Source organism: Eumetopias jubatus, unplaced genomic scaffold, assembly GCF_037043125.1.
Source record: "Eumetopias jubatus isolate StellerSeaLion01/CBP00866 unplaced genomic scaffold, mEumJub1_p1.0 scaffold_8, whole genome shotgun sequence".
NCBI classification, from domain to species: Eukaryota; Metazoa; Chordata; class Mammalia; order Carnivora; family Otariidae; genus Eumetopias; species Eumetopias jubatus.
In genome coordinates, this window is record NW_028274814.1 from 101267523 (window position 1) to 101283117 (window position 15595).

At 38.5% G+C, this 15595-nt stretch overlaps 1 protein-coding gene across 2 annotated transcripts in view; it reads left to right on the forward strand.

The window, feature by feature from the left end:
* The first annotated feature begins 685 nt into the window (after positions 1–685).
* The window catches only part of ZDHHC17 (zDHHC palmitoyltransferase 17), a 93214-nt gene continuing 78304 nt past the window's right edge, over positions 686–15595 (forward strand). For both annotated transcript variants that reach the window (XM_028105480.2, XM_028105481.2), the window contains exon 1: positions 686–856. In XM_028105480.2, coding sequence (XP_027961281.1) covers positions 764–856 — 93 coding nt within the window. In that variant the 5' untranslated portion in view covers positions 686–763. The remainder of the gene's footprint in view (positions 857–15595) is intronic.

The following is a 15595-nucleotide window of genomic DNA, read 5'->3' on the forward strand; positions in this document are numbered from 1 at the left end:
GTGTAAATTTTTTATGTAGTTACTGTTAATTCAAGACCAACGATGGCAGGTTGGGTCATTTAAAAAAGGCTTCTCTAGGAAGAAGCCTCAAGCTTCACCCATGTTTTTCCGGGCGCCCCCCGGAGGCATAAATTGCAGGATGATCTTTTTGAGTGTGGAGGACGGGGGCGCGTCTGTCGTCTTCGGGAGAGATGCACGTCTGGATTCAAGCCTAAAAGCCCAAAGCCTTGTACCTGGAGCCGGGTGAAAGTTCTGCCCCGGTCCCTGGGAAGGAGTCCAAGGGGTCTCGGAGACGGACAAGGTGCTCGTGGGCGTGCGCCGCCTCGGCAGCCCGAGGCCCCCAGTTCTCCGCTACGCTGTGCCGCAGCTCTGTCTTGCTCCCATCGGGCCGCCAGGTTTCCCGCGTTACCGCGTTGTCTCTTGACCGCCTCCCTGGAGCGGACAGCGGCGCACATCTGCCTCGTGCCCGGGGCCCGCCCCCGGGCCGCGCTGCCCACGCCCAGAGCCTTCCGCCGGTCTGGCCCAGCGCAGTGCAGCAGAGCGCGCTCCCGCTCGGGGCTGGCCCGGCTCGCGCGCACGCGCGCAGGGACCCTCCCCCCCGCCCCCGCCCTCAGAGTGGGGTGGGGGCAAAGGGGGGCGGCACGGGGGGAGGGGAAGGAGGCGGAGGAGGCGGCCGCATCGCCTCCGGCGGGGCTCGAGCTCGCCTTCGCGCGTGCCCTCCGCAGCGCCCGAGCCCCGCGAGGGTGAAACGCTTTCTCCCGGCATGCAGCGGGAGGAGGGATTTAATACCAAGATGGCGGACGGCCCGGATGAGTACGATACCGAAGCGGGCTGCGTGCCCCTTCTCCATCCAGAGGTGAGGGACGGCACCGAGCGCATTCCTCGCCCTTCGGGTCCCGACCTTTCCCCTCCCCCCCGACTTGCCGAGGGCTGTGGCCTAACCGTGTCGGGGTAGTGGAACGTGCCGAAGTTGGGGAGGGCGGGGAGGCAAATCCAGGCCCGAGCGCAGCTGCGAGCGGATAACGGGGTGGAGATAGCGGGGCGGGCCTGGTCGGGGCGGGCTCTGGGACGCAGTCCCTGGCTGTGCCTAGAGGACAGAGGTGGAGATGTTGATGGTTCTGCTCTGTCGCCACGCTGCTCGCGGGTGCACAGGCGACGGGGGCCTGGTACTGGTTTGGAACCGCAACTTAACGCCCCTAGTCCTGCTCCAAGCTTCTCGGGGGCGAGGAGGGAGCGCGTCTGGTTTTGATTTTTTCTCTTTTGCTTCGCTACGGTGAATGACAGTATCTGTTCCTCCCATTTAGCTCATCACTGTGGGGGAGAACAGTTTTTGGATAAAGTGGTGTCCTTCCAGGTTATGCCACAGGCAGCACCTCGGGCACCTTGTATCCTTATTTGAGCGTTTGTCTTTAAGCTTTAAAGAGAGGTCAGAACTTTTGGGAATAGACCCCCGATTACGCTAGCTTGTCAAAGTACCGTTTTTTGTTTTGTTTGTTTGTTTTTTGGAGCCAGGGGAGGACAGTGCAACACGTTTCCCATCACAACATGAGTATCTTCCCATGTAAGTAAACAGTGCCCCGCTCCAGGATCAGTCACATTCTGTACTTGTTTACCTCTTATTAGTTTATAGCTGAGCTAGTGCTAGTTCAGTACTGGAAGTAATTTGTGGTACATTCAAGTTTTTAATGATCCACAGTTAGGTGCGGATCAGGCAGTGGCAAAGCTTCCTGAAGAACTCCTGTAGTTTTTATGAGGTTAAGGGAAGAAGACAACCTTTGTGTTGTAGTGGGGGGAACAAACATGGAAGTCTCTGGTTAGAAAGTACATTCTACTTTGCAGTAGAATGATTTTACTTATTTCTGAATTTTGGGTTAAGGCATGCTTTTATTATTTAGTAAAATGTAAATAAAAACGCACACTTAAACATGCTGTGTATTAATACTCAACCATCCTCTTATTCATCACTTTGATTTACCAGAAACAGGTGGGACTGTTCCTTAGTAATATGCTTGAGCCACTCTCAGTAGAAAAGTCTCCTCTGGATTTCTGAGAAACAGCTGTACAGTAAAACTAAATATTTTTGTGACCAAGGTAGTACCATTTTTAGAACTGGCATTGGATGCATCCTTTCTTTTAGTTCACACTTAGGCCTTAAAAATATGCCAAGAAATAAAGTTTTCAGATGATGCATTGAAAATATTGCTAAGGAATATTTCTATTCATCTATTCCTGTGAAAGTTTCAAATGCTTAAATGTTGATTTTATGTATTTTTAACATATTGTTCTTTTAACAGACCTTTGCTTTGTGAAATAGTACATTATTTGGTACTTTAGGAATAATTTTAACTGGTAACAAATCCAGAGAGATATTGCTTGTAATAATAAAATGGCCTGTAGGCTTGAAATTTAGAGACCAGTCTTCAGGTTGCTATTTAAAGAATATTATTAGAAAATAGACTTATCATTGAAAGTGGTAGTTGATATAAGTGATATCTACTGTTCTTTTTCTTTCTTTCTTGTGTCAGAGAGAGACACAGCCAGAGAGGGAACATGAGCAGGGGGAGTGGGAAAGGGAGAAGCAGGCTTCCCTCTGAGCAGGGAGCCCGATGCAGGGCTCAATCCTAGGACCATGGGATCATGACCTGAGCCGAAGACAGACCCCCAACGACTGAGCCACGGAGACGCCCCTACCATTCTTTTTCACCTAGCAAACACAAGGTCTGATTAATTTAGATGTTTTGCATCTTAAGCTTAGAATTACAAGAGCTAAAATCTTTCTGCATTATTCTTGTGGTTACTGTTGCATGCACACCTGGTGCGGATCTGGTAAAGTTCTGCTTCCTTGCAGTATGTTCTCGGGCAAGCTACTTCTCTGAGTTCTAGCTTCATCATTTATAATAATGGTATGAAATGATAATAACTAATAGGCTATTGTGAGGATTGTGATAATATATTCTTTTTTTGTTGTTAAAATAAGCAGTGTTTTCAGTCTCCCTTGGAAAGAAACCCATTCTATGCTTTGGTGAGCAAATAAAATAATACTTTGAACTCCTTTTAGGAGAGAACATAGACTTTTGGTCAGACAGACTTAGGTTCCAATTCTGTAATTTGTAGTAATTAGCTAAGGGACCTGAGACAAGTACTTAATCTTTTAAAGCCCAAATTTGTTCATCAGAAATGGAGATGTGGCCTAGTTCAGTTAGCTGTAAGGGATTAAGCGAGACTGTATGTTGAGGATTAAGAACTGTCACATTGTAGGTGTTCAGTTAATGTTATTTCTTTTTCCTTTACCAAAGAAGGAGGGAGATGTACGACATGTATTTTGATTTTGGTAAGTAGTTTAGAGACTTGTGTGGGTTTTAATTTATGGAATAGAATCTTGTAGTAAAAAGTTTTATTTTACTTATCTTCGAATTTAACACTGTGACACAAAAATAGTTTCTCACTTAATCTTTGTTGAACAGATGAATTATTTGTAGGATGAGGAAATTAGCCATTCTTTAAATCTTCTGTTAGTATGCAAACTGCTCACTATTAAACCCTTTCTCAGGGGATTATGTAATTAGATGAACAGTGAAAGCTGCTTTTTAGAAGTATTTACTATGAGAGAACCATACTTTTTAATTAATTAAATGACCCATCCATTTAGTCAGTCTTTTAAACATTTCTTTATTTTGTTTGGGTCAGGTACTGTGCTGGACTCTTGAGACTTTGGGATTTTTGTGTTAAATTCAACGAGAGGTGGTATAGGATAGTGGTTAAGAGCCACTGGTGACAAACAGAATCTGCGTTCTGCCGCTTGCTGTTACCATGGTCAGTTTACATTTGTAAAATTGGGTTAATATCTCTTAGAGTATTTATTGTATTAAGTAAAAGAAATAATGTTTATAAATGTTTATATAATGTTTATAAAGCAGTCATCCCAGACCAAGGCACATAGGCTGCCAAGCAGATCTGGCCTTCTGAAAGTCCTAGCATGTAGTGAATACTGGTGCTCTTACTTTGTTTTCTGATGAAGTAGGTGATTATTCATTTTATCATAATGGAAGAAATTAGAGGCTATTTGGAAAAAGATGAACTGATTATCATGGGATTAGGGATGTTAATCCTACCTCTGTGACTTTAGGCTATTGGACATTTAACTACTCTTAGTTTCTTTGCTTTTGAGATAGGCTAGGGGCGCTTGTGTGGCTCAGTTGGTTAAGCGTCCGACTCTTGATCTCAGCTCAGGCCCTGATCTCAGATAAAAAGAAAGAGGCTAGGCTAGATCTCTTAAGATTTCTTAAACTCTGATGTTGTGATTGTAGGTTTGCGCATCTATCCGTTACATGCATAGCACTGTGCTAGGTTATATGGGTGAAAATAAAATAGGCTAGGATAGCTTCTGCTCTCCAGAAGTTAATGATCTGGTTGGGAATATATATATACATCTTGTGAAACACGTAACAGAAGCAAATAAGTGCTGAATTGGTTAGCCTGTAAGCAGTGTCAGATTTCTGTCCCCTCAAATGGTTAGAAGAATGACTTCAGCAGGGAGATAGAGACCATATGTTGGTCTACAATCCAGCTGCCTTGCTATCACCACTCTTCCCTTTCAGCCATAGTATATCCTCAGTAAGCCGTCCTAGCTCTTTCATAGAATGAGGCCACAATACCTCCTTTTGCCAGAGTATTATTATAGGGGCTCTCTGTTTCAGCAAGATCTGACTCAAGAGCTTTGAACTGGATTGCCTAGATTATCTAGGGCTTTCATCTCTTGTTTGCTTCCCTTTTTAATCAATTTCAAAACTTCTGTTACTGCCTTTTCTCTAGTTTCTCTTTTTTAAAATAGCAACATTTTTTGCTTCACATTAATTTTGTCCATATTCATGTCTCATTTTTTTTTCCTTTGTTTAAAACGTTAAGTCAAGGGCACCTGGGTGGCTCAGTCATTAAGCGTCTGCCTTCGGCTCAGGTCGTGATCCCGGGGTGCTGGGATCGAGCCCCGCATTGGGCTCCCTGCTAGGCCGGAAGCCTGCTTCTCCCTCTACCACTGCCCCTGCTTGTGTTCCTTCTCTCGCTGTGTTTCTCTCTGTCAAATAAATGAATAAAATCTTAAAAAAAAACCAAACCAGAACAAACAAACAAACAAACGTTAAGCCAAAGTATTACTACTTCTCTTGCCATCAGATTTTATAAAATCTTTTTGAAGTTTTTCTTTAGTGAAAATGATTTTGCCTTTTTCCATTACTATTATTTGCCCTATTATGTAGTTAGATATACACATGTATACACATAAATAAATCATTTGCTTTCAGAAAGTAGATAGAAAATTCCTTTGAAAATTGTTTTTCTAATAGGTTACTGGCATATTCTTTCCCTTTAAAACATGTCTTTCTGGAAGTCTTTAGAATCTGATGCCTTTTTTTATTCAGGAAGAATGCTATAGGTCATGTAGTTGTAATTTAGATTTAAAAATACTGTACCTTAAGCCTGGTAACCACTGAATCAATAGATGTAAAATGAAAATGCAACTAATTGGTGACATCATAGATTGTGGCAAAAGCCAAAGTTGAAAACTACTGACCTGTAAACCAAAAAATTATATTTGGCTGTGAGAAATGCCACTTAACAGTTTTGACTTCTTTGTTTTATTTTGCTCATTATTTTGATTTAGTTTGAGACCATCATCTCAAAAGTATTTATTAAGAATGGACTGTGGAGTGGATAGATGTAAGAAGATATAGATTAAAAGTATGGCTGCTTGAGTTTAAATCCTAGTGTTGCCACTTACTAGCTATGTGACCCTGGGCAAGTTACTAAACTGTGTCCTAATTTTCCAGACTAAAATGGGAGTATAATAGCACCTACCTCATGAAGTTGTTGTCAAGGTTAAGTCAGATAATATATATAAAGTTGAGTCTGGCACTTAGTAACACAATACATGTTAGTATTAATGTTGTGGTAAGAAGTTAGTAATTCTCAAGCAATATGGGCAGAGGACTTTATTATAAGCTTTTTTCTTATTTTGATTTTAATTTTCTATAATCTTTAATTTTCTTAAAGATGTGTGCTTTGTTATGAGGAGAGTTTATTGAACATCTAAGTATGATCTTCGTACTTTGATAGGCCACAAAGTAATGGGGAATATAAAATAAGGCATTGCAAAATGACAAAAGATTAACTGTAGGCCTTCAGATCCCTCACAGTAGACAGAAGTGAGTTTGTTAAAATTTTGTTAAAAATTAAAAACCCATGGCAAACCTCTTTTCCTTTAGAGAGTATCCTAAGGTTATTTTAGGGTAGTTAGGATTTGTTAGTTAAGGCATCTTGATACAGTGTGCTTTTTAACAGAACCTCTTACAACCACATAATCCAAAAAGCATTTCAATATCAGGGTTATGTGAAATGCTCTTTGACAGCATCATCTAACTCTTGTATTATTTTGTAATTAGATTCTAGTACAGAAAGGTAATTTAAAATTAAATATCAAATACTTTAAACTTTGGAGTTTGAAAAATTGATTCAAGGTGATATCGTATTTATAAAATATACAAATAAAATTTTCATCCGATATAATAATTTTCCAGTGGTAGGATAATATCTTCTATTAAAATATCCTTAAAATAGAACTACACAGGCAGCTAATTTGAAAGTGTGGTGAAACTACAGCTTTCAGTAAAGGAGATGTTGCAAAGAACTTAATTTCCTGAGTTATAAAGGGATATTATTTTTTGCTTTTGTTTTAATTGTTGGTGAAAATTTGTCATATGATTATTGCATTTTCTAGGGTTAATAAGCACTAAATATGATAGAATCTTTGATAAATCACAATATTATGTCTTAAGCTTGTCTTTCTGATTATCAATGATTATTATTGAGGAGATGGAGATGAGGGGGATAAATGTACCTGAAGTGTGTTTTTTTTTTTTTTGCATATATGTTAACATATATATATATTTTTGCATATATGTTAACATATATTTTTAAAATTCAGTTCTTTAATACTAGGAAAAATCAAGTGAAAAATAGTAACTACTGATTAAGATGTTACTGTACTGTACCCTTGTCAAATTTTTTTAAAAGATTTTATTTGACGAGATCGGGCCCATTCAGGGTGGTATGGCCGTAGAAAAAGATTTTATTTGATTGAGAGAGTGCATGCATGAAGTGGGGAGGCGCAGAGGGAGAGGGAAAAGCAGACTCCCCGCTGAGCAGGGAACCCAATGTGGGGAGGCTCCATCCCAGGACGCTGAGATCATGACCTGAGCCGAAGGCAGATAATAAACTGACTGAGCCACCCCGGCACCCCTACCCTTCTCAATTTTTTAAAAATAAGTTTCTGTATTACTAACATTTGTTAACTTACGAAGGATTTAATGAGGGATGAGCAAAACTATCCCTATTTTCATGAAAAATGAAAAAAATAAACCCTTCCGTGAGCTAAAGAGAAGAGTTTGCTTGTTGTGTTAGAATCCTTGAGTTGCAAACCCTTTTAAAACTTACTTGAGCAAAAAAGGGAAGTTACTGATTTACATAACCCTAATTTAGGATGTCAGGGATGCATTTGGACTCAAGGATACCTGGAACTTGAGCCGAGAATGTCACCAAGACTCTGTTTTCTATCTAGTCTCATCTCTGCATTTCAGCTCTATTTTCTCCTAATGTAGAGCAGCTTCTTTCTTCTCTATAGTGGCGACATGGATGCTGACTTTTTTTTTTTTTCCATATATCTCAAATTTTAACTAACCATTAGAGAGGGACTGCATGTCTTCCCTTATTCCATGATGGGAAGTGGCACTGCGTTTTCCTGATTTAGGTTGTTTCCACTCTTGTGACCATGAAATAGGGCCTATAATTTGCTAAGATCTCTTGGTTGGACTTGGGGGGAGAACAGTTTCCTTAAAGAAGGAATGCTAGCAGGCAAAATTATTTCTGTCCTCTATATTCTTAATTGAAAGCACTGTTTATTTGCTTTGTTTCCAGTCATCTAGTTTTTTACATGCTTTAAGAGATGTTGTAATTACATTGAACTCATTCTTAATGCCAAATGTTCTAGTAGAGTTACTGAATAGCGTTCTGTATGAATAATCTGGACCAGGAGTTGGGAAACTCTCTGTAAAGGCAACATAGTAAGTATTTTCAAGTTTGTGGGTCATATAGTCTCTGTAGCAATTACTTAGCCCTGTGGTGGTTGTATGAGAGCAGCCAAAGACGATATGGAAATGATTGGGTGTGCCGTGTTCCTGGTTTTATATATAAAACCAGGTAGTGAGCCAGATTTGACCTGTGGGTTATATTTGTCAGCCCCTTATTGGGACAATACATAGAAACTCCAAGAAATTTATATTAAAATATATGTTTCAGTGCATTGAATCCCATTAGTCACTGATATTCAATAACTTTATCAGAACTGCATTTGTGTGGGAGATGGGTTGTGAACTAAGAATGTATGTGTGTGTGTATTAGAATCTTATGGAGAACTTTGTTAGAATACATCTATTTCCATGCACACCTCTTAAAGTTTCTAATTTAGTATGTGGATTTGTGGTATGTATATTTTGAAAAAGTTCCAGAGATGATTCTTACAAAACTCTCTCACATTTTGTTCTCCATTGATACATACTTAATATGTGGGAAAAGGTTTACAACAGGAGGAGGAAGGAAGCTGATTTGACATTTAATGTATGAGACATTGTACTGTATGCTTTTCATGTTATCTCTTTGGTTTGATAATGTAATTGCTAACATTTATCAAATTTTAACTATGAGCTAGTCACTATCCTGAACAGTTTTGCATATATAGTCATTCATTTAATTCTCACACTTTTTTATACCTATTTTACAAATGAGGAAATGGAGGCACAGAGGGAATAAGTTACTTGTTGGTAACTGGCAGAACTGAATTAGAATCCAGGTTTAAACCGCTTGAACTCAGTTGCTCCTTTTTTATAGTGCAGCGCGATGTGAAAGTGATAATACAGTCATGGAGTTGATTGACTGTTATTTGCCAGGCACTGGTTAGCTGTGATTGCAAATGCCCTCATTTACTTTTTAAAAAATTCTTGAAGTTTTTTTAATAGGCTCTATTTTTTAGATCAGTTTTGAGTTCACAGCAAAACTGAGCAGAAAGTATAAAGATTTCCCATATACTTGTTGTCCCCACACCTGCACCACCCTCCCCTGCATCAGAGTTACATTTGTTATGTACCTACATTGACACATCATTATCACCCAAAGTTCATACATTACTTTAGGGTTCACTTTTGGTATATGTTCTTTGGGTTTTGACAAATGTATAATGACATATATCCATTGTTACAGTAGTGTACAGAATAGTTTCACTGCCCTAAAAATCCTCTGTGCTCCGTCTATATTCATCCCTCCCTCCCTGTTAATTCTGGCAACTACTGATCTTTTTACTGTTTCCATAGTTTTGCCTTTACCATAATGTCATGTAATTGGAATCATATAGTATGTAGCCTTTTCAGATTGGCTTCTTAGCAATATGCATTTAAGTTTCTTCCATGTTTTTTCATGACTCAACAGCTCATCTTTTTAATGCTGAATAATGTTCCATTGTGTGGGTGCACCATAGTTTATTCATTCACCTACTGAAGGACATTTTGGTTATTTCAGTATTCTGCTCATTTACTTTTTACAGTTCTGCAAAGCAGGTATTATTGAACTGTTTACAGATTAGGAAGCAGTCAGAGGGGTGAAGTAATTTATTTGGGTTCATGTCATTAGTAGTTGGCAGCTTATATTAACCTAAACTCTCTCTCTGACTCCAAACCCATAATCCTTATATATATTCTGCCATATAATTTAATAGGTCAAAACACAAATTATTTTTGACTATATAATTGAAAAGCTCTGTCAGAATTACTCTCAGCTTTTGTTAAAGGTGTTGGGGAGGACTCAATTTTGGCAGTTGCTCTAAGTCCACTTCTTTGAGTTATCATTTGACTTGAAATCCTAAAACTGGATTTTCTTAAAAACACTCTTCTTCAAAATTTTTGTTTATTCCATTTATTCTGTTTTTTCTTTCCCCTGCTTATTCTGAACGTATAAGGTAAAGTATGTTTTCATTAATAAAATTCCTTGAAAGGAAATGAAATAACCCTAGGTGTGATCAAGGGGGAGGGGTTTGAGGGGTTGTAGATAAATATTCTTAGTATTAAATCTGTGGAATAGCTGATGAGAGGACAAGTGTTGCTGGCTTGAGTCTAGGCACCTTGGGTTTAAACCTAAACCTTTTTGAAGAGTCCCACTGTTGCTTGTATTATCATCCTTTGCTGTAATTATAAGTATTCACTACTCTCTACTTGTAATTCTGCAACTATGATCATTAATAAACTATAGACATTCTTTCTAATGGAATTTTGCTTTCTGATTGAATGCTCGTGAATATCCAAGATCTTTCAGCTGTTTAAGAAGTTAGTTGAGTTGATTTCATAAGTTTCCATTATTTAAACTTGTTTTATCATTATTTTTCTTCTTTTTTTCTGTGGATAATTGAATGTAACCAAATCCAAGAAAGACTATCCTTGGGGAAAAAAACTTCGACAAACTAGAATCTGGAACCATAACATAGCAGACCAAAGAAAAACTTTCTGAACTCTTATCCTAACATCTGATTTGCTCTATGTTGTTGAATAGTATATATGAATTTTTAAGGTATCAGAAATTTAGTTTGGAGTATGGGTTTTTTGGCTTTTAAAAAAAGTGACACATGATTATTGTCAAATATTTAAGGAATACAGAAGGTTATATAGTAGAAGGTAAAAGTATATAACCAATGCATTTTTTCTGAATATACTTTGGATGTAGTTCCATTGTAGCATATAATTTTCTTTCCCATTATTTGTAATGTCTAGACCTGTCTTGTTTAATGTGGTAGCCACCACCAGTGACATGTGGCAATTTAGATGTAAATTAATTAAAGTGAATATAATAGAAAATTCAGCTTTTCAGTCACACTAGTCAAATTTCAAGTGTTTATTAGCTATGTGTGCCTAGTGACTACTGTTTGAGACAGCATAGAAATGTAGAATATATCTGATTGCAGAAAGTTCTGTTGGACAACACTGATCTGGATGGCTTTTTAAAAATGTGTATGCCTTTTAAAAATATTTTCTACTGCATAGCTCTTTTTGTTAAGGCATATTTTATTTATGATAAATTGTACAAATTAACATTTTTAAGTTGATAATTTTTAAGTTAAACTTTTGATTTTGAGGTAGTTTAGATTCACATGCAGTTGTAAGAAAAAGTACAAAGAGATCTTGTGTACCCTTTACCCAGGTTCCTCCAGTGGCAACACCTTGCAAAATTATAGTATAATAACACAACCAGTAGATTGATATTGAATCAGTAAAGATATGGATCATTTCATATCACAGAGATCCTTCGTATTGCCCTTGTATACCATGCTAATCTGTTATCCATTTCTATAGTTTTCTAATGTTAAGAATGTTATTTAAATGGAATCATCGTGGTATGTAACCTTATGGGTTTGGCGTTTTTCAATCAGCATAATTCTCTGGGGATTCATCTGGTTGTAGCAGTCAGTCATTAGTTTGTTCCTTTTTATTACTGGGTGGTATATGGATATACTACCGTTTGCTTAACCATTTACCTGTTGAAGGATATCTGGATTGTTTCCGGTTTTGGTTATTATAAATGAAGTTTCTTTAACCATTTGTGTACAGGTAAAGTAAAAATAAGTTTTCATGGGGCACCTGGGTGGTCCAGTCAGTTAAGTGTCTGACTCTGGATTTCAGCTCAGGTCGTGATCTCGGGGTCTTGAGATTGAGCCCCGAGTTGGGCTCTGCCCTGGGCATGGAGTCTCCTTAAGATTCTCTCCCTCTCCTTCTGCCCCTCCTCCCCATGCACATGTTTTGTCTCTCTCTAAAATAATAAATCTTAAGAAAAAAGATTTCATTTCTCTGGGATAAATGCCCAGGAGCGCAATTACTGGGTTTTATGGTAGTTGTATGTCAGTGTTCTCAAGAAACTGTCAAGTTGTTTTCCAGAGTGGCTGTACATTTTACATTTCAATCAGCAGTGTATGAGTAATCTGATCTCTGCATTTTCACCAGCATTTGGTATTGATACTTTTTGATTTTAGCCCATTTGAATAGTAGATGATGATAAGCCATTGTGGTATTGATTTGTATTTCCCTAATGGCTAATGATACTATGTTTTCATGTGCTTATTTGCCATTTTTATATCCTCTTGGGTGAAATGTCTCTTTGTATTAGTTTGCTAGAGCATAGAAATACCACATACAAGGTGGCTTAAGTAATGGAAATTTATTTTTTCATTGTTCTGGAGGATGGAAGTCCAAGATCAAGGTATTAGCCGGTTTGGTTTCTTTTGAGGTCCCACTCTTTGGCTTATAAATGGCTGCCCTCTTGCTGTGTCCTCACATGGTTTTTTTTCTGTGCTCACGGTGCCCCTGGTGTCTGTGTCCAGATATCCTTTTCCTTTAAGGACACCAGTCAGATTGGATTGGGGCTCACCCTGGTGACCTCATTTAAATTTAATTCCCCCTTTAAAGGGCTTAGTTCCCAATACAGTAACATTCTGAGGTACTGGCATCTTGGCTTCAACAAATGGATTTTGGGGGACACAATTCAGCCCATAACAATGCCTTTTGCCCCCTTTTTTTTTCAATTGATTCTTTATTTTACTGTTGAGTTTTTAATATATCCTAGACACTAGTTCTTTGTCTTGGCTTGCAGATATTTTCTCCCAGTCTATCACCTTGTCTTTTCAGCCTCAATAGGATCTTTCTCATGGCATAAGTTTAAAGTTTGATGAGGTCCAGTTTATAACTTTTTACTTTTATGGGCTGTATTTTTTTAAGTCTTAAGATTCTCCTTCCCTAGCCATAGATCTCAAAGATTTTCTTTTTCTTTTTTACAGTTATAGTTTTACAGGTAACACTGAAGTTCAGGATCAGTTATTTTTTGCATAAAGTGTGAGAATTAGGTTGAGGTTTTTTGTGTTTTGGGCTTTTTGTGGCCTGTAAATGTCTAGCGGCTTCAGTACCATTTGTTGAAAAGCTTATCTTTCCACCATTGAATTGCTTTTACATTGTCAGAGATCAGTTGAGCATATTTGTGTGTGATTATTTCTGGGTTCTGTGTTCTGCTTCATTGATCTATGTGTCTGTCCCTCAGCCAGTACTATACCATCTTGATTACTGTAGCTATATAATAGGTCTTGAAATTGAGTACCCCCGCTTTCTTTATTCATTTTTTAAAAAATTATTTTAGCTACTTTATTTGCCTTCCCATATAAATTTTAAAATAATCTTGTCTATATCTACAAAAAATCTTGCTAGGATTTTGATAGGAATTGCGTTAAGCTTATATATCAGTATGGGGAGAATTGACATCTTTACCATATTAAGTCTTCCAATCCACGAATATGGTATGTCTCTCTGTTTGTTTAGATCTTCTTTGATTTCTTTCATCAGTGTTTTGTGGTTTTCAACATAAAAGTTCTGTATATGTTTGGTTACACTAATTTCTGTTCTCTCAGGCTGACTTATGGCATCTCTCCAGCGGTTCTCACACTCCTCCATTGTCAGTTTTTGGCTTTATCAGATTATATCTACTAACGATCATTGCTCCCATCCTAAAAAAAAAAAAAATCCCCAAATCAAACCATATTTTCTTTGATCCCACTTACCTTCTGTCTTCTGCCCTATTTCTTTGCTCTTCTTTATAGCAAAACTCCTCAGAAGAGTTACTTATATTTGCTGTTCCCAGTTCCTTTCCTTCCCATCTTTTCTTTAATCAATCCAGCCTGGCATGTGCCCCACCTTGTCAAAGTAAAGCAGCATCTAGATTGCTAAATCCAGTGGTCAGCATGTGGTCCTTATCCTTCTTGAGTTTTCATCAGCATTGATAGAGTTGATTTCTCCTGGATAAATTTTCTTTGCTTCAGGGAAATGCAGATTAAAACAAGGTGTAATTTGGTACCCATCATATTTCCTCAAAATTAAGTCTGGTAAATCTAAATATAGTGAAAGGAAAACTCAAACATTAATAGTGAGAGTTTAAATTGGTACTACCATCTTAGAAAGCAATTTAATGGTAGGGAAGTTGAAGATACTAAAATCTTTTTATCCAAAAGTTCTATTACTAGGTGCTTACCCTAGAGAAACTTTTACAGGTGAGATCTGTATGAGTGTTCATTGTAGTATGGTTTATAGTAGCAAAAAGTCTCAGTAGGAAACTGGATGTGGTTTATTCATATAACAGAGTACCATCTAGTAGTTGTATTGAACTACATGTATCAGCACAGAAGAATCTCAGAAACATAACGTTAAGTGAAAAATACTAGGTAAGAAAGAAGTAATTTATGACATACTTGTGTATAACAGGATTAAGTGGGACCTTTTTGTGTCATCTAAGCATTTTTCCAGGAGCTCAAAGCTGAGGACAGTAGCTGACAAAGGATCCCTGTGGTGTAAACAGAGATGCTGAACTTGCTGGGAAGTGGCCATGATTTGTTCTGAAACTCTGTTACCTCCAGCTTATACAAAATAAAGGAGACTTAATTGAGAGGAAGGGCTCTTTGAAGGGTTATTAATCCAAAAGGGAATGCTGTAGTGTTTATATTGTCCTCTATGTGGGTTGCAAACAATTTCTTTGAAAGACTGGGGGACTTTTCAGGAGGGAGAATGTGTCTATGGCTGGATGCCTGCTGGGATGCTTAGTGGAGTATTAGAGAATTCATGGAAAAGTGTGATTTGGGTCGCCTGCAGTTATTGAAGGCCCAGAGACTGGGGGCTGCTGCTGCTTTCCTTGGGAAGCATAAAGGTAAGGGATACATAAAATAGTCCTATCGTGGAAAAGCCAGAAGAGAGGGCTTCCTCTGTTTATGTAGTGATGTTGAGTTGTTTCCTTTGGACCAGGTGAACACTTTAGAGGCTAGTTAGGCTAGAGCCATCATGAAAGAAACTTACCAAAAGATAGTTACCTGGTTAGTATAAGCAACTCCAGGGTTATACCAGTAGCATAAGAGCTGAGGAGGAGTTTTTAGAAGTGAGCTGGAGAACGCCTCTTCTACAGCTGAGGATGTTACAGAGATTCTGTCAAAGAAAACCAGAGCTGGACAGTAGTTAAAGTGGTAAAAATTAATTTTATTCAGGAACCATTGCAATAGGGGGAGAAGAAGCCCCTAAGAATAGAACTGGGCTCAGTGCTGAATATAGCAAGTACAACTGGGGACTTATAGCCAATAAGCAGAATGAGGGGGTCAGTGGATAGAAATACTAAGAGGAGACATCAAGGACAGGGGGATTCTTGCTGAACTGACTTAATAGGACTCTTGCTGAAAGCAGGTCAGGATGATCAGAAATCAAGGATGGGAATTTCTCTCTGAGCTGCTAAAGCTGGACTGTGCAGTCCCAGTAAGGATATGGGAGGACAAGGTCGAGGCCTAGTTGAGAAGAGACTTCAGAGGACTCTGACCAAAGTTTGGTCAAGGAAAGAGTTATTGTTTATCTCCATGAGGTGAATTTCAGAATTCTCAGAATGCTCCACAGAAAAGAGCCACATTATTACCAATGATTGAGGGTATTTGATAGCCAAG